General features: G+C 42.3%; 1 protein-coding gene across 1 annotated transcript; it reads left to right on the top strand.

The window, feature by feature from the left end:
- Positions 1-1,300: 1,300 nt before the first annotated feature.
- Positions 1,301-22,085, top strand: vax2 (ventral anterior homeobox 2). The gene is made up of 3 exons (XM_034569259.1): positions 1,301-2,403; positions 6,796-6,983; positions 21,290-22,085. The coding sequence occupies exons 1-3, from the start codon at positions 2,169-2,171 to the stop codon at positions 21,770-21,772; spliced, it is 906 nt and encodes a 301-aa protein (XP_034425150.1). The 5' UTR covers positions 1,301-2,168; the 3' UTR covers positions 21,773-22,085.
- Positions 22,086-23,771: the final 1,686 nt, after the last annotated feature.

Below are 23,771 nucleotides of genomic sequence, written 5' to 3' on the forward strand. Positions count from 1 at the left end.
TGAAGGCAAGACATTTTATTTTTATAAGGATGTGAGGATCTGTAAGACTATATAGGGACGTGATAAACTATAAAACACAGTGGAAACTCACAGTTAAGTCAAATCATAACCACTCATTTTAATGTTTCACACCTCTTTATGGTGGAATAATGTATTAAAGTTAAATCAGATTTATCTTTACAGCCCAAAAGCACAAATTCATCTCATCTGGATTTGAAATTGACATCATCTGTCCTTCCACCTTTTATATGTGCATGTAAAAGTAAACTAACTGGTTAACGAGGTATTTTAATGAAGGTACATTTATAGTAAGATATTTTACCACATGGATTTGTTTATGTAGAAAGCCTCACATCAGTCCCACATATATATTTATATTGGTTTATATATAATAGCTTTGAAGACTTGTTTTCAAACTGAGAGGATGTTTTATTCTGGCATTCATATTTTACTCTGACCAAAACGTGATATGTAGGGAAGTGTATTTCTTAGAATGTCATTTTTGTCAGGTTTTGGACTTCGGTAACATTATTTAACGACATAATCTGACATTTGAAAGACACATTTAAACCAAAATTAATATTAAAAAAACCTAGAATTGTGTCTTTTCCACCTTTGTACATGTGGAAGAACCTAGTTTGGTGAATATTAGAGTCAAATCAGATTTATTTTTATAGCCTAAAACCACAGATGTGTATCATCTGACAACACAGGACATCCCCTGATCCCCCACCCTTCACATGTGTAAACTCTGAGGGTCTTTATGTATTTTAATGAAGGGCAAATACCCACGTTTATTATATATGTGGCTTTATTTGACATGTTTTATCGCTTGGCTGTAAATCAGTTTATGTAGAAACCTCCATCACATCTTTATATGTAAAGTCTTGTATGAGATGTGCATACGTGTATTTGTATGTTTGCCAAGTGGTATTTTTACAAGTTAATACTTTCATATGGATCTTTTTTTTTACTTGCATTAAAGAGATTTAAAGGGTTTAAATTGAGAGGAGTGCACTTTGGGGTTTATTGGCCCACAGGTCCTGTGCGTCCTGCTCCAGGTCTCCGAGCTCCTCCACGGTGGAAGAGAGACTTGATGCAGATCTGTGGGGGTGGGGGGGGGGACCCAGGCACCGCTGCGTTTGGCTGTTTCCAGCGCGCACGGCCATCATCTCATGTCCCCGCGCCTGATCCCGGTCTGGAAGCTCCGCGCATCCTCCTGTCAAAACGTGCCCGGCCCGGCGGACCAATCAGCGGCGAGCCTGCGTGGGCAGGAAGTGACGTGACCGGGTTCCTGCCACTGTAAATTGCCGTGTGTCACCACAAATGTTACCCACACACCAACATCTCTCACATCCGAGAGGCTGATCCATCCGCCGCCTCGCTCCTCGTGACGTGAAGCAAAAAACTATCAAACAGACCCACTGAGCTTCTATTAGCGCGGGAGCATAAGTGACCATTTCCCCCCTTTCCCCCCCTGGTCCCTTCCTGGAGGGTTCGAACCCAGACCTCCTCTCCTGTGCGCTCTCCACACACACAGACGACCCCCCCACCCTCTCTCCCTTTATCCACCGACAACAAGCAGCCAAGAACCCGCAGGAGCAGAGGATGAACCCGGGGCTGAAGTAACAGGCTGCTGCTCTGGAGGAACCAGGAGAAACTTTCCTCTCCTGGCTCGTGCACGGTGAACTGTGACCGCAGCTGTGTGTGTGTGTGTGTGTGAGGGGGGTTTTGCGCACCGCCTCTCACTTAATTTCTAAGCAGTGTGTGTGTGTGTGTGTGTTTGTGGCACCTCCCCGCTCCTCCATAGATCTGGTTGCCCCTTGTACCTTGCAGGCTGCACCATGCATTCCTCCTGGCTGCTGTAGTTAGAGCAGGACACCGAGGTTCCTCTCACCGCCCTCCGCCTCGCTCTGGACTCCGGACCGCGCGTCATGCCGCGACACCTGAAGCTCTCCCCGGCTCCTTCACTGGACCGCGTGGCTCCTTTGTAACTGGATCTACTTGTTTCCCCTTTTGTGGAGGAAAGAGGAGGGCATGCACTCCTCGTCTCCGGAGAACACTTGCAAAGAGGAGAAGAAAGTGTAGCGAGAGAGAGAGAGGGCTGAGCCGCAGAGACAAGGAGGAGCAGCGAGCGAGCATCCGAAGAGACTGCAGCTGACTTGTAGATGTTCGATCAGGCCACGACTATGGGCGATGGGAGCCACCGCTGTGGACCCAACCCGCTGTGTCCGGACCGGATGGAGACGAAGTGCCGCGCCGAGATCGGGAGCCGGTCCCCGGTGCAGAGCTCCAACGACACCCCGGGGACCTCCGCGTCCACGCCGACCTCCTCCAGCGAAGACGGACACGACAAACTTTTGGGAGTGGACCCTGACTACTGTCGGAGGATATTAGTGAGGGGTAAGTGCGCGACAACAAAGCCCACAGCAGTTTGTTTCTGTGCGTAAAAACTCACTCTCACAGGTCAAAGCCACGAGATGTCAAAAGATTTTAAATTCACTGCTGGTTTAGAGACAATAATGTCGTTTAAAGAATGACAGAACAATAACAGGTCATAATCTGAAGCTGCACTCCAGTTACACACACACTGATTCAACTCATACTATAAATAAATATTGTAAAACGGAATTTAATGACATAAATGTGATTTATTTTCTTGCTTCTCTCATTTAAAAATAAATAAAACTCTAGGCCTGTTATAACAAATATCATGAACTTTATTTTATTGGTCTAAATAAAGTAATAATAAGTAAAATAGTGTGTGAAACTTTGACTGAAGCTCCCAAACATATGATGTAAATATCTGTGGCCATGGATACAGGGTGGATACAACAAGCATCTGCTGTGCTAACAATAGGCTACTTTCACTTCCGTCACACCAAAGTGACTGGAACACCAGACCACTGCTAAAATAAAAAAAAAACAATAATCTAAAATTCAAATAATAAATATAAACAGCTCTCTGAACGACAGAAGTCACAGATTTATCGTTTGGCACAACGTGTCCCATTTATATCAATTTCTTTTGTTCATGTGAAAATATACAAATCAATTGGTCTAATCAATATTCAAAATAATTAAATAAAGCCTCTGAAATATGGCTGTTGTGTCTACTCATAATAAATGTACACATTTATATATATATATAAGGAGTATTTATATATAGCACATGTATGTTGCTGTAGGTTTGAAAACGAGGTAACAAAGAAAAAAATGATTTATATTTATATTAAAACAACAGTTCATGAAGAGCAGGTGAAATTCATCGTTGTGTTGTTAACAAACACAAGAGCTGAGAGAAAAACACACATCTGCAAACACTATGAATCTGTGTGTCTGTGTGTGTGTGTGTGTGTGTGTGTGCGTGTGTGTTTTTACTTTACATGTCAGTGGCTGATTGCCTTTGTGTGCCAACGTTACGTTAATGAACAGCAGAATAATATTTAATGCAGTGTTTGTACAGTGTCCACGCCCTCACGCAGGAGGCCCCTGGTCCTTGAGTGGAACCAACGTCCCAAAAACATCCACAAAAATATAAACGTTACTTGGATACAAATTTATACAATCAGCAAACACACAGTTTCTCTAATAATAGCTAATATCCTTTGTTTTTATTTATTTATTTTTATTTAATATTCTCTTAAAGTCACATCACACCTTAAAATGCCCTAAATATTTGTGGGCATTTAAAATGTATATTTATATTTGCAGATTAAATTGTAAAAAATAAAACAAACTGTGCAGTAAATATACACAGAAAATCTTAGGTTCCAAAAACATAAAGAAAACATATTTATATTTATACACGTGTGTATTTGTTTTACAAGGTTATTTTCATTCAGGACATTTGTTAATATTCTTACAGCGCGTAAATATAAATATTGTTAGAGGGTAAATGAGGGAAAACATAGAATACATAACATGAGGAATATATGAGGAGGTTTCCTGCTTGTATATATGAATTTTGGTTTTGGTTTTTCCAGGAACAAAATTGCCTGGAAACGTTTATTTAAAAAGAAAAAGAAAAATATGATCAAATTAAATTACAGCCTGTGTGGTTTTTTTTTTTTTTTTTGCTGCTGGCTGCATTGGACACAGTCAATATGTCGGCCTATCAATTCCCGGCTGCAGGCGGACGCTGTGGATACGATGGCCGCTGCCTGGTTGGTTTGATCTTGTATTGAACGGTGCTGTGTCCTGAACCAGGAGCAGCTCAGTCAGCACGAGGACACGAGGGTAGTGTTGATGTCACGGCTGGTTTTAAATGGAGGAGGATGATGATGCTGCTGCTGCTGTGGGTGTGAGAGGAGCAGAAACACGAGAGAAATGACGAAGAGGCAGGTTGAAGAAATACAAAATAAAGAGTAAGAATCAGCTCCATGTGAGATGTTGCCTGTATTTGAAGCAGCTGCTATAATAATAATACATATATTTATTTTTAAGTTCTTTTCATTCCCCTATTCCCATTATTAGAAATAGTCCTGTTAGATAATTCAGCTGCTGCATCAGTGAGACCTTTACTCACGTTATCCTCTATGTGTCCTTATTTCTGCTCCTTCTCCACATACACACAGTCCAGGTTATCTTTGCTGATGTGATATTCGACAGGCAGGTGATCACATGTTTCCTGTATGTGAATCCTGGGAGCTGCTGCTGCATCAGCCGCTGGTTGATGGAGTCCATGCATGACGAGCTGACCTGTGAGGACTCAGGCATGGTGCTTTTTGGGTTCAGACATTTGTACAGTTCGTTCTGGAGGCCTGCAGCGTCAGGGCTTTTCCTTTTTTTTTTTTTTAAAGCTGAAGTCTGGATGCTCGTGTTTTCCGCAGAGAGGCCGAGGTCACCGGGAGGTCAGCAGGTCTGCGCCGGCTCCCCCTTTCCTCTCGTTGCGCATGTTTCCATCACAGCTTGAGCTTTTTTTGTGTTTGGCCTCCGGAGCCCACAACTAAAAAAAAATATGCTAAAATGTACGACTCTGTATAAACGTGCACGTGTGACGTGAGGACGGTTTGTAGCCCGTTGTGTTGCCGAACCCACTTCCCGTGGCGACACATGACGTACGGTCATGATGCGTGTGCGTAAAGATGGAGATCTGTCGTGTTTTTACTGCGTGGTTCGTGCATGTGTAGGCTAAATAAACACTTGAGAATATAACGCAGAGGTTGAGATACGTGCGTGAATATAACGGAGCAAGTCACCATTTCATTATCTCCTTTAATTCCCACGTATTTTACGCGTTTACGCGCGTGTCCTTCCTCCAAAGCTCCTGCTGCGTTTTAACACTTTATCACCACGACTACAGAACAGAAGGAAGGTTTTATTTGTGCCTTTTTTGTTGTGTTAAGAAATAAAGAAAGTCTATTTGAACTTTCCGTGTTTGTTGCTCTTGCAGTTTGGATGTTTGGTTCAATCAGTATTGTTTCATATTTAATTCAGGACTCTTCATATTTTATTGGATTGCATATTTCATGACTTCAAAACCATGGACAAAGAGGAGGTCGTGTCTGGCCTCGGATGTGATAAATACGAACAAATCTCGGCTGCTGTGGAGTCAACGGGGACGCGGAGTTTTTATTGTGGAAAGAAAATATTTTAAAAAGAAGTAATTTGTCGATTATTGCAAAACTTCATGACGATTTTATTTCCTATCTTATTTTTCTTTTCCTGAGTATATCCACCGGGTCTGTGGATCCAGGGCGGGGTGGAACTTCTGACCCCCTCGTCCAGGAGCACTAATATTAAATGCATCATAAATTACCTTTTTAAAACGTGTAGTTTTTTATACTTTTTAATGTTTTCTATTATTTAAATTAGTTCAGGTTTAGCAGATTTTTGCTATTTTTAAAAAACAATACCAGGGTGAACATATCGAAGCAGATAAATAATTCAAATTGATAGCAGATCACTTGGAGGGAAACAAACCAACAACACTAACAAAAACACGCCTCCACCAAGGAAGGAGAATATTTAAAAATAATAATAACAAGAACACAAGTGTACACACACACACACACACACACACACACACACACACACACAGTTGTACAGTCGGTGCAGGGCTTCACAGTCAGGACTCCAACGAGCAGTTTTACGCACAGTGTTATTATCCCCATTACAACGTCACGTGCCAGATAAAGTTTGGGATAAAGTCTTTTACACCTGCGATGTTTAGTTTCACTCACTTTCACTTGGCACCAGGAGAACAGGACGTGCAATTCCCAACGTAGCCAGTGGCTGAAATCACGTCACGCAGGCGGTTCAAGCGGAATTTATCTGAGTCAGAGTTTTGGCCACGACGCATCAACCGGTGATTCAGTTTTTAATCTGCGTGGATTAAAGACCATGAAGTCGGTTAACTACAAGATTGTGGCTTTATTGTGAGCACCGACACAGCCACTGATAAAAGCACATCACAGACAAGATCTGCTATTTACAACTGACGTGCGTAAATATGCATCTTTCTCACAGAGCGTGTTCTGAACCATCCCTCGTGTTAAATGAGTAGTTTGTTCATCTCAAAGACGCACATCGTCCCAGTGTCACACCAGTTTAGCTCGTATAGGCCTTCGCTCATTCCAGCCAGAGGAAGGTGTGTGTGCGTGAAACTACAAAACCAGTGCGTCCATTTTGGTTTTATGAGATTTTATTCTCTAATGAATGCTCCACCTACCTGTATATTAATGGTCTAATAATCTATATCTCACAATAAACCGAGGAGAGTCTGAACTTGTAGTATTTCTGTAGTAAAATCCACTGACACTGTGTTTTTCTGCGTTTCTCTCCTCTGGACAGACGCCAAAGGCACCATCCGGGAGATCGTCCTGCCCAAGGGCCTCGACCTGGACCGGCCCAAGCGCACGCGGACCTCCTTCACGGCCGAGCAGCTGTACCGGCTCGAGCTCGAGTTCCAGCGGTGCCAGTACGTCGTGGGCCGGGAGCGCACCGAGCTCGCCCGGCAGCTGAACCTCTCCGAGACCCAGGTAAGAACACACCGGGACCGAGACTCATCTCAGTGAACTGTCTGTGGATAATAACCAAAGAAATATAAAACCTGATTCTAAATATTGTAATACCAATAAGAACGTTTCCACCAAATGTGAGCCCAGTATTTAATTCACCTAAAGACACAAGTTAGGCCTCCATAGCCACAAGCTAGTAACTTTTACAAGTAGTTTACAGTGGTAGTTCAGAATTATGGGACCAAATCAATCAGGAGTTTTTATTTAGTATCTGAGTGATTCTGGTTCGTTCAGAGGCTTTAATTGGCTCCTCAGCCAATCAGAGAGGAGACAGGTAGCTGCCACGCCCAACACGGGTTCCTACCTTCCACCTTTACTAAATGAACACGTGAAGGTTTAAAGTCCAACAACACAGACACGTGTGTTTTTAATGTGAATGTACAGGCAACTGTATGAAGGTGGAAATACAGAGAAAACAATGTAAACAAACTCCAGAGGTTTGTGGAAACAAGTCAGTTTAGAGGCCTTAAGTTTTATATAATATAGTTTTGCATTTTCAATTTCAATCTGTGTTCATATATGTTTGAATTTCTAGTTTAAATAAGTTATTTATATATATATGCATGAAATGTATACATTATTAAAAACGCTTTTAGTCCAGTAGGTTGCATCAGCATCAAAATCAGATGAGTCAACATGTCGTTATTTATATCTGTCACGTCTGAACCACAGTTCAACAGCTCCAGTCATTTCAGTGAGGTCTGACGTCATGGGGCTGTTGGAATGAGAGGGAAATAATCACCACCAAGTGATCAGTTTTCACTAAACAAAAATTAAAAAACACCTTCTTTCTTATTTAGTCTCCCAGTCGCTGAGCAGCTTTGTGTATTACACTAAAATATATGGTCACGTTCTGGATGTTTGTGGCTGTTGTTGTTGTTGTTGTTATTGTTGTGGTATTGTGATTGTAACTGCTCCTCAGTGTGAACACACACATTCAAACCCTCCTGCAGCGCCACGAGCCCCACCCCTCTGTGTTAGTCATAAGATGGACACACACACACACACACACACACACACACACACACACACACACACACACACACACACACACACACACACGCTATGGTCTATATATAGGACACTTCTAGAAGAGTTAAGTGACGCAGGAACAATAAACCAGAAGTGTCAGACCAACCAATAATATATTATTTTCTAGATTTTTAGACTATTTAGATTTACAAATATTAAATAAATAAGTTTTGACATTCTATTTGGCTGAAGTGCACCTTTTTTCCACAAACGGTATTTTAATGACTATGGTGGTATTTACCATTTTAAAAACATTTTATTCAACACACTGTAGGTTTATATGTTGTATCCTTTAAATATCAGTTTCGTTTTTGAGAGGAATTCATGTGAAACAGTGTAAATCTTGTTCATTCAGCTGCGTCACATAACGTTTCAAGCATTTCAGGCCTGATACGACTCCCTGAACTTTTATTATCCATCTGAAAACCTGCAGACACTTTGTTCTCTGGATACGCATCCGCCGCTTTTACGCACTCCATCAAGCAACTAACGCGTCTGTAGACAAAATAAAATAACAGACAATAACGTTGTATAAAGTTACAGACATGCTACAGTAGGAAAAGCACAGATAAACTATATAAATAATTAAATGAACGATGGCTTGGTTCCATTTAGCTGCTTCACTTTCATGGTCTTGGTTTTTTAGAACATTAGAACAGAACAGAACCATTTAAAGTTACAACTAACAAGTGCTTTTCCTGTTATGATCATATATTGTGTTAAAAGGGGCTTTTGGGGCCGATTATGAAAAAGAATGTCTCCTAAAATAAAAAAACACAGATGCTAGTTGGAAACTGTGACAAGTTTCACAACGAAAACCTCGAAAACAAACCTTCAAAGTAAAATGTCATAAAATAAAAGTGTCGAAAATGCTTAGACGTTGGCACATTTTATTCTCACTCGTGCTATGAAAGAGCAGGGTTTTGTTTCCGGGGCCTTTTGTGCTGCAGACATTTCTTTAAACACTTGTTGAAGGAAGTAAAATAACACATGGAGGAATTTACGCACCATGAAGCAACAGTATTATCTAACCACACAAAAAACCAGGACTCAAACATAAAGGTGGTGTGTGTGTGTGTGTGTGTGTGTGTGTGTGTGTGTGTGTGTGTGTGTGTGTGTGTGTGTGTGTGTGTGTGTGTGTGTGTGTGTGTGTGTGTGTGTGTGTGTGTGTGTGTGTGTGTGTGTGTGTGTGTGTGTGTGGAGCACAGAGCAGCCACTGTGTCCCTCATTAGTGCTGACACTAGGGGTGTTAATGGGAGGGCCCCAGCTTCCTGCTGCTGCTGCAGCAGAGGATTGGCTGAATGAAAAACCCGTCTGACCTTCAAGTGAGAACAACATGTTAATAATAAAAGTCTCCTCGGTAATGGCGGAGGGAAATATTAGGCCCATTGTGCAGACATGTCTTAATGCTGCGTTGCTATCGAAGCAGCTTTCACGCGCGATCAAAGAGGCTTTTTCGTGGCGTTAGCGGCGTTTTCTGTCTTATTATCGCCTCCTTTCTGTTCGGAGACAAAACACGCGTCATGCAAATGAACCAAATCAAATCTAATGATGAGAAATCACACTGAGGAAAAGGTGGAGACGCTAAAAAACCTTTGGGTGCTTTTTAAAAGCAGCTTGTTTGGATTCATCTCTGCGTGTTATTGCAGTTAATTGGGTTCTGACGCTCAAATGGTTTTAAAGCGTCTATCTATCTATCTATCCATCTATCTATCTATTCATCTATCTATCTATCTATCCATCTATCCATCTATCTATCTATCTATCTATCTATCCATCTATCCATCTATCTATCTATCTATCTATCTGAACAGTGTTTTTTAAATATTATTAATAATAAAATGTACATAGACAGAAGCTCCTTCAGGCCTGTTGCTCTTGTTTTCCAGATTTTCCGTTTTAGTTTAGTTTGGAGTTTTACGTTTTATTCAAACCGATGACAGATCAGTTTTATACCGGGTTGTACATTCATGGTGTTCTTTAGGTTTTAGGAAAAGGTTTTTTCGTTTCTCGTTAAGTCTGTTTGATTAAATGGAGATTCGATACTTGATTTCAACTAAATCCAGAAATCAAGTTGTCTTCATGTCTTTTATTTATAAGGTTTATAGCAACCAAATAATTCCACAGTCACTCTAAATAAATATATAGGCTATAAATATAACAGACCTCAGGCTACATGCTTAGCCTATATAAACGTGACAGGCGTCTTTCTCTGTGACTGAAAAGACAAATACTAATTACAGAGAGGTTGGATCGTTAAGTGTTTTTTTAACAATGTTTGGGGATTTGGTCATTGACCCATGGTGTAACTCCAATTAGTTTGGTGAGGTATTCAAAAGGATCACGCAATGAGGCAGCAGACATAGGAAGCACATGCACGCACGCACGTAAAAAAAAAGAGACTCATACAGAAACTTAAAAGAAATAATGTGGATTTGTTTTTTAAATCTTTCTTTTACGCACGCAAACAGAGACCTTTGCAGAAACTTAAGACAAATACATTCACTGTAAATATTTCTGAAAATAGATGGACGAATGACTTATTCATGAACAAATATATTATTATAAATTATTAAACTCGTGGCACCAGCGTTTCTCGTCGTGACGCGCAGCCTTTGGATTAATAAACTGTGGATTCCAAACGTTGCTCTGGGGAAATGGTCTCACATTTTTATGGTATTCTTGTCTTTTAAAGTGAAACTGCGCCAAACGTTTGTCCTGATAAAACCTCAGACTCGATCCCAAACCCTCTCCTCAAACACAACTGGACAAATGTGCGTAAAACGAAACTGCAGCAGTGCGTAAAACCGCAGTGTGGAAAAAACAAACAGCGACCAAGACTCATTCTTCGTTACTTTTTTGATGATATCAGTCAGAAATTCTTTCAAATAAATGTCTTAATTTTTATTTTTCGTCTTCCAACGCTTGTAAACCCAAAAATTTCGATGGTGCAGACTTTAATTTTTTATGTTATTCTCATTGATCAAAGCAGAAATATTAAAAAGTAAAACTCGACTTGCTCTTCAAATCCTGACTGAAGGTTTATTATGATATTTGACTCTCCAGATAAATAAAACATGTGTATGCAAACTTTTTTGCCAAAGAAAATCTATGACTTTCTTTTTTCTCTTTCACTAATCACTCTGGTGTAACGCGTTACTGAGTAATCCATTACCTGCAGCTCAGAGCTGTCCCTTCATCCCGGCAGGTGGCTCCCCGCCACAGGGTAACACAGCAGGAGGGGGGGTGCCCACACACGCACACACACACACACACACACACAGATTCTTATTGGGGACCCTGTGGATGCTCATGGAGGCTCCAGCTCTTATTGTGAAGGTATGTTGCATGTGAATCATTCACTGCTGAATGGAACCTTCCTCATCTCTAGTTTCACATCCACACACATGGGAATTTATTATAAATCACCACATATGGAACAGCCACGCCCTATTTTACACATTTCCTCTATGTAGTTCCATGTGAAGAGATGTTTAAAACACCAACTTTCTTATCGATTTTTAAAACTTTGCCGGACACTTCAGCTGCAGAAATATAGAAATAGACCAAAGCTCTGCTCATTATCCAGCGGGTCCCTGTTTATTCCGACTGGTTTGTCAGTGGGAGGCTCCAGGAGGTTCCCGGACACTGTGTGGTCACTTTAAGCTCCTCCACAGTCGTCCTGAGTTGAGTGCAGCTGACGTTATTCGCTGCCATTGTATCAGTCCATTGTTGTTTGCAGCTCTTGCATGGAGAAGCTATGGATTTAATGGCCCCTGTGCCGAGTTAAACTGGTTTAATCCTGCAGCAAATGGGAGGGAGCTCGGCCATGTTTAATCTTTAATGTAAAGCTGGCTGCACAACGCACAGATGTGGCTGAATGTAAGCAAAATCATACAAAATATCATCTTATCGTACAGTATTGTATTGTACAGCACAGCATTGTTCCATATCGTATTGCGACGTATTCTTTTGTATAGTATCGTACTGTACCACATTGTATCGTATTGTGACGCATTGTATCATTTCCTATATTATCGTTTATTCAAATGAATTCTTTTGGGCTTTTTTGACACAGTTTCTTTGTTTTCCTGGCCGACAGTCAGAGAGGGTGTACGGTGGCCAGCAGGGACACATTTGACAATGTGTAAAAAACGTATAACGAAAGCATTCAGATGCTCTTGTGCCACCGAGTGTTCACCCGCCTCCTGAAGCACCTGCCCGCGACACATTTTAGGTTAATAAACTCAGCTGCTGGATATGATCCGAGAATCACCGCCCACCTTAATGTGACACAGCCGACCCTGCGACAGGTCTTTACGTCGCCCGACATCAGTGTGACACTTCCCCTCGTCTTCTGCCTGCTGTCGTTTCTATTAGTCAGACAAATACTTGAGTCCAAACAGCCTCCGGCACAGTTTAGTGGAAGCTGTGAAAACTTTCAGACGAGGGATGACAGGTATTTCTCAGCTCTTACTTTTAGTACGTTCAGCAGAAAAGCGTACAAGAAACAACAGATCTGTGGACTGTAAGCGGATGATGCCACTATCAGTATAATCTAAATAGACCAAGCATTGATAAATCGTGACTGGTGATGGCAGCAGGGTGCAGGCCTCACATACATGTACCTTTTACTTATGGTGACTGTGTGGCAGAATGGATCAAGACAATATGACCACTGAGTGTAGAAATTCATTTAAAAAAGGGTTTAAAATAACGGGATCATTCTGAATTCCTTGTTAAGACGTTACAGATGCTTGTCTAAAACGTGGTTTTGGTTCCACACACTGGAGAGAAGGTCCCACATCTCTGTGTCCGTCTGCAGACGCCGGAGACAAGAGGACAAGTTGTGCTCCTGTGTGGGTCTACGTTCAGTGAATGTCCTCGTTGTGTGTATTGTTCTCCATGATGGGCCCAGACAGCCGGTGTCTGGCCACCCGTCTGGGCCGTAGAGGACCCGGCCATGACGTGTGGCTGTGCAGATGTAGCGCGGAGGCGGCTGCACAGGGCGAGGATTGTCCGCACGGTGTGAATGGAGAAAGAGATAGGAAGAGAGACAGACACGCTGACGGACGCAAAGACACTTGTTGCTTTGTGTCCTCCAGTTCAAATGTTTGGTCTTCGTACTGTAAAGAAACCAACTCTTTCCTCTGCATGTTTCAAGAGCGTCGTCCTGAGAGGAGGAGCTTCAGTCCCACTCAGGGATGTTCAGGAAACGACCTGTCAATCAGCTGATTAGATCCTCAGAGAACATAACAGCCATGAAGACTTAGTTTGTCCTTAATTACTCAGATTGAATTGACTTGTTTCATCAGCTTCTGGCAGAGTGAGGTGTGTGTCTGTGTCTGTGTGTGAGGATGGTGTAATTTTCCAACATATGGAGGAGCATGTAATCCTTTGACTGACGTGGAAATCACCAAAATTAGAAACAAGAGGTTTTCATTTTTTCTTCTCTTTCTCACACACACACACACACACACACACACACACACACACACACACACACACACACACACACTGAGAGCCTTGGGTGTGACCTCATCTCATCGGTGCGGTCAAAGGTTTTCCATGCAGCCACTTTGTGTCATTCGCTTGGCAAAATGTGTAATGCAATTAAAGTGGAGGATTACCTGCGCGGCAGCTTACACACACCTGCCGGCAGAGAGGGACGTCTGAGTCCTCACCATGTGTCCACGCAACACCTCCATATTTTCATGAGGAAATTCACACAGGCACTTCTACTTATTAAAAAACAAGAGTCTTGTTGTGCAGAATGAAGTTTTGAAATATTATGGATGATGAGTTTCTTGGATCGAGGCCTTTCTACAATTCAAATTTTGAATTGTACAAGTATTTAATCACAATGAGTCAAAACATTAACGTAGAACAGTTCTAGATTGTGTAAATATTTTTGTATTTATACAAACAAATGCAGCGGAAAATTGTATGAAATAAAACTATAATAAAGTCTATTTAAAGGTATTTTATTTTATTTCTAGATTTTTTTTAAACAATATTAATTATTCACAATTTTACCTATTAGATCATATTCTATGAAATCATCATGATTTTTATGTCAAATATTAATCTGAATAAGTCACAGTTATTATCAGATAAATGTTGTTGGTGTAAAAATTACTATTTCTTTCTAAAAATGTGTCGGGAGTATAACGAAGCAGAAAATACAAATAGTCAAGTACTCGGATCATTTTCTCCTAAGACAAAATCCCATATCACATATTTTACAAAAACATTAGAGATCCCTCCTCCAGGGTCGTACAAAAAATGTCACGTATGAAAACATAAAGGGTAAAATATATAATTTATTCCGTGAAAATTCTAACTCGAGTATCTAAATTGTGAAACCTTCCCTGGTTTAAAGACTTCTCTGTTTTCTCTCTCTCAGCATAAACCATAAGAGAAACAGAGCGTTTGTTGCTTGTTCTCGTCTGAGTTTTGAGAATCTGTAAAAATCTGAAAAGTCTGTAAAATCTCGTCATATAACTCACAAGATTAATCTGTTTAAAAAAACATGTTTCAATCCAGAGAGAAGCAGCTCACACAAAGATTTAATGAAAACGTTTCTACATCCTTCTTCCTCTTCTTATTTGTGTACAGTTACTTTTATTACCTAAGATTTATTACCAAGATGCGCACATTTAATACACAATGCACAAGAGATGCACATATATATTTACATTCATTTTATTTTGTTAATCAAGCTCTGTATATTTGGTTGTATTTGTGTTTTCTTTTTTATTTGTAGTTCGTTACCTCTGGTTATGTTTTCATCAGCCTTCATCTGTTCGTCAGGATTCTGTAAAAACTACTCAACCAATTTCCATGAAATTTGGTAGAAGGATGCGACAAAGGTCCGGCAAGAGCCCGTGGAATTCTGGGCTAGATCCAGTCCAGGGGGCAGATCCAGGAATTTTTTATCCCGTTCTTTAACATTGTGGGATCGTTCGTTTGTTTTTTAACATTTCTGTTGATTTCTCACAGAATAATTCTTGGATCTTGATGAATAAAAATCAGACATGTTAGGGGGCTGATATTTATGTGTGTTTAATTTGGTGCAGATCCTAATAAACATCTAGATCTAATATGGTTTCATAAGTGGACTGTTGGGCCTTGGCAGAGTTCTCGTATATAATAAGGTAGATAATAATAATAATAGTGTCCTGATTTCTGTATCATCATCGGCCCCCAAACCTTCATATCAGTCAGGCTGATTTTATGATTTCATCTCTTATGCGTTTGTCTTCCTTCAATTATAAATATAAAAAATAATAGAAAACAGTCTATAGAGTTTTATGAATCATGAGAAAGACATTTTTCTGTTGAAGGTGATTTGGTTTTTATTTTTTTTGAATGAGTGTAGCTCATCAGAGGTAAAGGCTGTTATGGATGGATGGATGGATGGATGAAGGGATGGATGGATTGTTGGAGGGATGGATGGATGGATGGATGGATGGATGGATGGATGGAGGGAGGAAGGGATGGATAGATGGAGGGAGGGAGGGAGGGATGGACAGGAGAGCGGGAGGCCTCATAACAGTCCCAAGTGCTTTTGTGCTAAGGAGGATTAGGCAGCCATATCTACCAGCGCTTCTATAAGACGGCGTTAACCCCTGGCTGAACCTGGCTGGACATGTGCTGCAGCCATGGAGGACCAGACCGGGTTCAGCCGGGTGGGGTTAGGTGATGGGTGGGGGGGCTGCGGCGGTGGAGGGGTTTGAGGGTGGATGGTGATGGTGGTGATGATGATTTTTGGTGTGAGGTTTGGAGTCAGGGTGACGAGGAGAGGAAGCAAGGAGAGTGACGAGGAGGAAGGAAGAGGAAGCTGTTGAGGAAGCTGTTGAGGAAGCTGTTGAGGAAGCTGTTGAGGAAGCCATGGTTTTTGGTTCAGTGTTGTAATCCCAACACTGACAGCAACATGGATTCAGTTTGTACAGTATCTATTCAGATTCTGAGAGAGAGGAGATTATCTGGAAAGAACCTTGCATCTTGTTTTATTTCATATATGAATGTATTTTACAAAAATATAGAGGTAATTTATCCAAATTCCTGCGATGTAACCCCACCTTGGATTCAAGATGGGGTTCAATAATGTGTCACAATAAAAACATGCAACAAAAAATGTCAAGAAGCAGCAGAACACCAGCAGAGAATAGACAGAAATAACAGAATATGTCAGTCTAGAGAAGTTTTCCAAAAAATTGAAATAGACGGAAAAAGAGGTGAAGCATTCCAAAGTTGAATCAAATGCACAAATGACTCGTGAGACTTTACTTAAATATCCCAGGAAATATGAAAATTCGTCACACACACTGCATCTGAACACACACCGGCTGCCATCAGTCCTCTACGTGACGTACAGTGGCGTATCCGCTGGTCCGTTACGTACAGTTTAACGCTCGCTGGTCCGCCTGGTACAATCTCCACGGAAAAAGAGTTTTCATTGTGTTGCTGCGGCTCATCACATGCCTGGGATCAGGGGGTCTGCCCGGGGTCGGGGGGGGGATCACCGAGCGGCTGGAGGGGTCATGGAAAGTGTGAAAGACACCAAGTGTCCTCCTTAAAGAATTTACCGCTCCAATCCTGCATTTCACTTTGCATTATGGGTATTAAACCATACAGACAGGAGGGGTTTTATCGCTTTATGTTTATGTTGACGCTTTACGTCGTCGTGGCTTAGCTCGGTTCAGCCTTGAAGCCAAGCAGGGAAATAAAGTGATTAAAACCCCGAGTGATACGGAAACAAGGACAAAACAAATTAAAACAACAGTGAGAATTATTCAAAAAACATCTAAAGCGACGTCTTTATTCCAACTTCCTCCAATCAGAGGTTCACGTTGGGACACAGCGGAGCTCAGCTGGTTTATGGATCACACATATGGATGCTCTCTACACTGGGTCCTGATCTGGCTTAACCTCTCTACCTCTAGCCCAGTTCGCCTACGCTCTGTTTGCAGCTGCCTGGTTTCCCAGCGCAGGCCTCCGATTGGCTGACCTCTGCCCGACTGGCCCGTGTTTACAGGCAGGACGGATTCATCATCACCGCCCTGACCTTGAATTCATCCGGCCACGCCGACGTTCACCCTCCATCCTTTTGGTTTTCATCCCCTAACACGTGTTTCGATTACACAGCAGCTACCTGGGTCTGAAACAGTGGAGTGGGATTTAACACAGGGAGGAAACTTAGAAACCAATTAGATTAAAGTTAGTTTCATCAATATAATATAATATAATAGTTGCATACATCCTATATATTCCTGATGTCTTCTTAAAAACTTATAAATCAACGTTTTCTTTGTTTTTCTACAATCTTGACATTATTGTGACACAGTGAATATATTTGTTATATAATTATAATTTGTACTTTGGGTCTAAAGGTCTTTGGAAAAAAAGTTGTTTGGAAAAATTAAGAATAAGGAGGAAAACGAGACAAATGAACGAGAAAGAAGTGGGAACATGTTTTCTTTCTTTATTGTCTTGTAATATTCTTTATTTTTGTTATTGTCAAGAAAAGAACTAATTTAGAGAAAAAAAACAGAAATAAATTCATCATTTATAATATAGAAGTATTTTCTATGCGTCTGGAGCCTGATAAACAGCAACTTATTGTTCAGAGAAAACTATTAAATCATGTTCATATATGACATGAACATGGAGACTGTAGTTTATTGTATTTCATCCCACATACACTGTCCTGCTGTGATATTACAGTTTATAAAAAGTGAATTAATCCACTGCAGATAATAGATCCTAATAAATTCAATATTTACTACTGTTTGACAATGGTAATGGCCGTCCTATTTTTTTGTAAATTAAATTACAATAAATTTATAAAGATGAAATATGAACCCTTTTCCAATACGACTGATCCCTCATATTAACGGATTCCCAGGTTTGTTTTACTAAATTACAAAACATTTATAATTTTTACATTTAATAGTACCTTATTTTATTTATCCCTCATTTTTTTTAGTAAATTGCAATGACTGTTTTTAAGAAAGACCTTTATTGATCAAAGCTGCTCAAAGCAGCAGCACATATGTAAGAATAAAATAAAAATAGAAACTGAATCCTGAATAAATAAGATAAAAATAGAAATATCAATATGCAAATACAACATGGACATATTCTATGCAAATATGTCAGTAAAATACATAAATGGGTATATTTTTGCTGTATTTGTATGTATATATCCTCAGTAGAAGATAATGTTTCTGATGCCACACAGTTAGTTTTGGTCTTTTAAGGGATTAGTCAACAACTGATTTAACACCAACAGACTGATGAGAGGACGTTAACTGTTTAAACTAATGGACGTTTGACCTACAAACATAATAACAGGGATTTTAATTCACAGAGTATGTGAACTTCCTGTTTCCCTGCTCTGCTCAGCACTTTCCTCGTGAGTCTTGGTCTCGCCTCGCCTCAGCCCCTCCCTCCTCGCCTCAGCCCCGCCCTCCTCGCCTCAGCCCCGCCCCCCTCACCCGGGCCCGGACCACGTCCTCGCCCCGGCGGGCCAGAGTGCAGCGGGGCGGGGTGCAGAGGACGAGGTCGGGGCAAATGCAGGTCACGGCAGATCTAGATCTCCCCTGGTAATCTCTGCCCCAGCTCTGAACTCTGGATCCCATTAAAAAGGATTTACATCCAATAGTGTAGATGTACCGAAGGCAGCTTTGCCTTCTTCTCTTCTCATCATTTTCCCCTCGAATAAAATCCCTGTAAAACACCATCAAGGTTTTTCTTTTCTTCTCCCCCCTCGGCAATCGATAGGAGGACTGTGATGTGAACCCGAGGCCGAGCCCCGCCCACGGCGAGGGGGATAAAGGAGGCGGATTGGTCGGCGGTTTCATCTGGAGTGAAAGGCTTTTATGGGAAGCGGGTGTTAGGCAGGCGATGGAGTCAAATGCAGAAGGAGATCTTAGTGTGAACGGAGAAGAGGTAAAGAGCGAGAGGAGGGAGACGCAGATGGTTTACCGCTGCCGGCCCTGCCCTCCTGCCGCCTCTCCGCCCCTCCCCTCTTATCTCCATCTCCACCATCCCTCCCTCTGTGCCTCTTTCGGCTCTTTGCAGTAAGACTTGCTGGCGTCAGTATTCCTCTCTGAGCTGTGGGATCCTCTCCGATCCCATTATTTGCGTCGTGGTCAGTGGCTGAAGCGATGATCTCACTGCCTGTTGAGCCGCGCCTTCACGCCGCACTGATACTGTACTGATACCGTGGTTAACACCGGTCGGCCCGATGGCTCCCAGCGCCATCGACGGCTACGCTTTGAGTTCTAACCTGTGCCGCCCACAGGTGTTTCAAAAGAAAGCTGAGGGATGCCGGCTGCATGAAGGCCGCTTGCTTTTCTCCAATCAATACAGAGCTGAGAGGAAACTACAGGAATTTGCTCACCGGGTGTTTTGTACTAAAAATTAAAGTTAAGATGCTTTTTGAAGTTTGTTGCTTTTGTGCAACTGAAACTTTAAAATATCTCAACCCCCAAAAACTTGACTCCACATCCAAAAGTACTCGAGCAGAGTCAAGGGTGTTACTGAGACACGGGGTCATGTGAGATGACTTCACAGCAAGCGTGTGTGTGTGTGTGTGTGTGTCCACTTCACATGTGACCTCTCTGTGAATGTGTGTGTCCACATACTCCTGCTGTGCCTGCATTGCACCTTCACCCAGACTTTAGACACTTTATTCCTTTTATTTGTGTGTATTTCCATGTGTCGTCTTGCTGTTGTACGATGATTGTCGAGTTTTTTTATTCCATTAAATTAAACCCGAGACGTTTCACAGGCTTGTGAGTTTCTTTTTAAATCCTCGGCTCAGGGATTAGACGACTGGATTTCTGTGAAAAATCGTGACGAGGCCGATACGTCCGAATAACTTTCAGTTCACTGTTGTTTGAACTTCCTCGGTGAAGACGTGAGGACGAGAGGAAAGAGTGGGGAAATAAACCTGCTGATCATGTGGTGAAATCCACATTACACTATCTGCACCAGAAAGCCTCCGTCCACTCTTTAAAATATGAGCATTGGTGCAGATAAGTGTGAACGTGTTTTTCTGCAGCTGTGATGGAGTGAAGATTGTGAATTACTGTGACAAAACAAAATGTATCATTAAATCAGAACAAAATGAAGAAGAGGAGCGTTTAATTATCCCGCTGCCGCTCTTCTTGCCACAGTGCGAGAGATGAAGAGTCTGCATGAGGCCGCTCTAACTCGGTCAGGCTCGCATACATTTTTCATGTGTGTGATTCCAATCGGAGGTGGCTCTCCGTGCAGCGATCTCCTGTGACCCCACCGTGCCCTCCAATCAACATCTCAGTCAGCCCCAACTTCACCACACGCTATACATTAAAGCCACGCTGTGCCGCCATCAATTAAACATGGCGGACAAGGACAGGCAGAGTTCACCGAGCTTTCCTCTCGATCTGCTGCCGGTGGCGTGACAGCTCGTGTGGTGAAACTCCAAAGTTTGCTGCCGTGAAGAGGTGCAGATGTTGATGGAGATCATGAGTTTTTTGTATTTTCTTTCTCCTCTGCAGCCTCCTGCACCAATATCTCAGTTTCTGGTGCATTTGCATCATATTTGAAGGATGCATCGGCGCGAGTATCACTCCCCCCTCTCCCACATGTGCACTTCCGGCCTGTTAGGGCTGTGGAGTGTGAGAGAGGAGAGAGCGCACAGGACCCACCATGATCAAATGTGCAGAGAAAAACGAACAGAGTTGATCCAATGGCTGGTGCCAGGGGATTACAGCATCTCCGCTTGTTCGGCACGGATATACGCACGTATGACCGGGTTATGGCTGAGGCGTTGCGTGCTCTCGCCGCTCGCAGCGCTCAACATGCAACACGGTAGATGTGCAGCGAGCGCAGGTCACAAAGAAGTCAATCGTAACATGTTTGTGTGAGTTCAGCCTGTGGAAAACTTCAAACTTTGAGGCATGTGAAGGTTCAGGGGGGAATTCCTGATGGTTTTATGTAAATGTTTGTTGAAACATCCAGGATCTGCACATCTGTACACATGTGGATACTTCATGAGGTTCCACATATTTAGCAGAAGAACCTTTTTTGGTTCTTTGAAGATTAAAGGACCAAATATACGCATACAACTCTCTGCAAATATTCCTTCCCTTTTAAGTTCTCATTTCACGGCTTCAACCGCAGACTAAGTTTGTATTTGGAGCAAAAATGACGAACATTTCTTCCTGGTTTTGTTGTTTCAGGTCAAAGTGTGGTTCCAAAACCGCCGGACCAAGCAGAAGAAGGACACCACCAAAGATTCGGACAAACGCTCTTCCTCCACGTCCGAGTCCTTGGCCACCTGCAACATCCTGCGCCTCCTGGAGCAGGGTCGCCTCCTGGCGGGCCCCGCCCCACCTCACAACTCCCTGTTGGGGCCGCATCACAACGGCTCCCTGCTGAGCAGCCCGGGCGGAGGCTCCTCTCCTGGAATCAGCAGCAGCACTCCACCCGGCTCCCTATCAGGGGGGACTTTTGGGCTGTCGCTGCCATCCCTGGGCGGCACCCCGCCCTCGCCGCGGCTGGGCATCCCACCGCCACACTCCCTCTGCTTCTCCATGCCGCTGCTGGGGGGCGCTCATCACGAACTGACGTCCTCTTACGGCTGCGGCTCCTCAGCTTTTGAGCCGTACATGCGGCTGGACAGGAAGGAGGCCGACCTGGGCGGAAAGAAGACGGTTTCTTAAGTAACGCGTCCGTCTTTGCGGACGCCAGGGGACCGGGACTTGTCTTCGTAAGAGCTTTCCTCCTCGGCCTCTCCCCCTGCGGCCTGTTTGACACTGAATGGCCGCAGACGGGGGCAAAGAAATCACCCTGGATCACGAGAGATGTGAAAAAAGAGGAAGAGACCAGGTTGCTTTTCCTTGCGGCACCATTTTGTGTCCACAGCACTGTTTGGCACACTGACACAAAATGGTGAAAAGGACGCGATGTGACGGAGACTCTCCCACATGAAAAAAAAAAAGAAGAAAAAAACTTGTGAATTTCTTTTTTGCAAAATGCCGTGTGTGTGTGTTGCGTGACCCCTGACAGATGTTTTTATCACCACTCTCTTCGCAGTGGTTTTAAATGACTCGTCATTTTTTTATTTTTTTTTTGTCCAGTGAGTTTGTGCGTGTGGTTCGTTTCTCTCTATACAGGCCTTCATCTACTGTTCAGGAAAAAAAAAGAATACTTGACACGGACAGTTCAGATTGAATCAGTATCTGAACGAGAAGAGCAGCGTTTCAAATCGAGCCGTTTGTACACATTTCTCTTCGAGTGGCCATGTTTGATTTTAGTTGATGTGCTGATCACAAAATGGAAGAAACACTGAAAAAAAGAAAACTGACAAAAAAAAAAAGAATCGTAGCATTTTAATATCAGTCTGTTTGGTGTCCAGCGGTAGTTTTTGTAAATTCTTGATTTGGTTGTGTTTGTTTATGTGGTAGGATCTGGACAAACGATGCAGAATCACATATCTAGATCTGATTAATATAAAAAGAACACGAGGAGGAGGAAGGAAGGAAGCTGGTTCGACTCTGCCAAAGCGTTTACGGACGAAGCTTTGGAGGTGCAGCGCTTCGTGTCATCCAATCAGTCGAGGTCGGGCTCAGAGAAACGACCTTTGAATCCACGACTCACAGGTGTCACGGTTTCTCTTTCAGCGAACAGCGAAAAAGACGTTCAGTAAATCAGACGCGTAATTAGACGTATTTAACCGGACCAAATTTGGAGTCGGAGTTGTGGTTCGGGGGCGAAGCTACAAACGATTAATCCATCGATTGGTCGACAGAAGTATTCCGTCATGTTCTCAAGCAAGAAATATACCAAACGTTCTCCGGTTCCATCGTCTCAAATGTTATTTTTTCTTCTCCGTTATATTTTGAACTCGTCATCATCACAACAGCAGCAGCTATCGAACATATTTCAGGTCATATCCACAATAAAACTAAACGTCTTCGTGACTTTTACTGTACCAAGTTATTAAGTTATATATTGACACACTCGCTAAATTTAATTTGAAAGAAAACAACCTTTTTTAAGTCGGTAACACGTTTTCTTTTTTTGACCGTTGTTTATTTTTCTTTAAATTTATATTTTCGTCTTTGCTCCATGTTTCTCGTATTGATTTTTATTTCCCTGCTTCTCTCTTCACCTCGAACCGTCTTCAGCTGAAGGACTCCTCCGCTCGCCCCCCCGTCGAAAAGCACTTTATGTTTGCAGATTTTTAACTTCCCTTTTTTATTTGAAATCAGGAAAGTCAGGATTTACTCTGGACAGAAAAAAAAATCTGTTATTTGTTAAATAAGCTTCGACCTCGGTCAATTGGTTTGAACCGAAATCGACCTCTGTTTCAGAAAACGTGGATTAAGGAAGCTTCAGCTCTATTATTACGTTTCTCTCTTTCCACTATATGATGCCATACGTCCACGTTTCCTCGTCGTCCAAAGAAAATCAAGACTCACCTGCCGCGACCTCAGCTTCCACGTGTCACACGAGTTACTTCCCCCTTTTCACCGTTTCAGTTTCATGTATGTATTCATGGGTCTCGAGTTCTTTCTCTTCATTCTTTCTCTTCATTCTTTCTCTTCATTCTTTCTCTTCATTCTTTCTCTTCATTCTTTCTCTTCATTCTTCGCTCCCTCACGTTTGCCGAAGGTGACTCGACATCCGCGAAGAAAACAAAGAAGAGAAAAGGCCACT

This window comes from Hippoglossus hippoglossus, chromosome 18, assembly GCF_009819705.1.
Source record: "Hippoglossus hippoglossus isolate fHipHip1 chromosome 18, fHipHip1.pri, whole genome shotgun sequence".
NCBI lineage: Eukaryota > Metazoa > Chordata > Actinopteri > Pleuronectiformes > Pleuronectidae > Hippoglossus > Hippoglossus hippoglossus.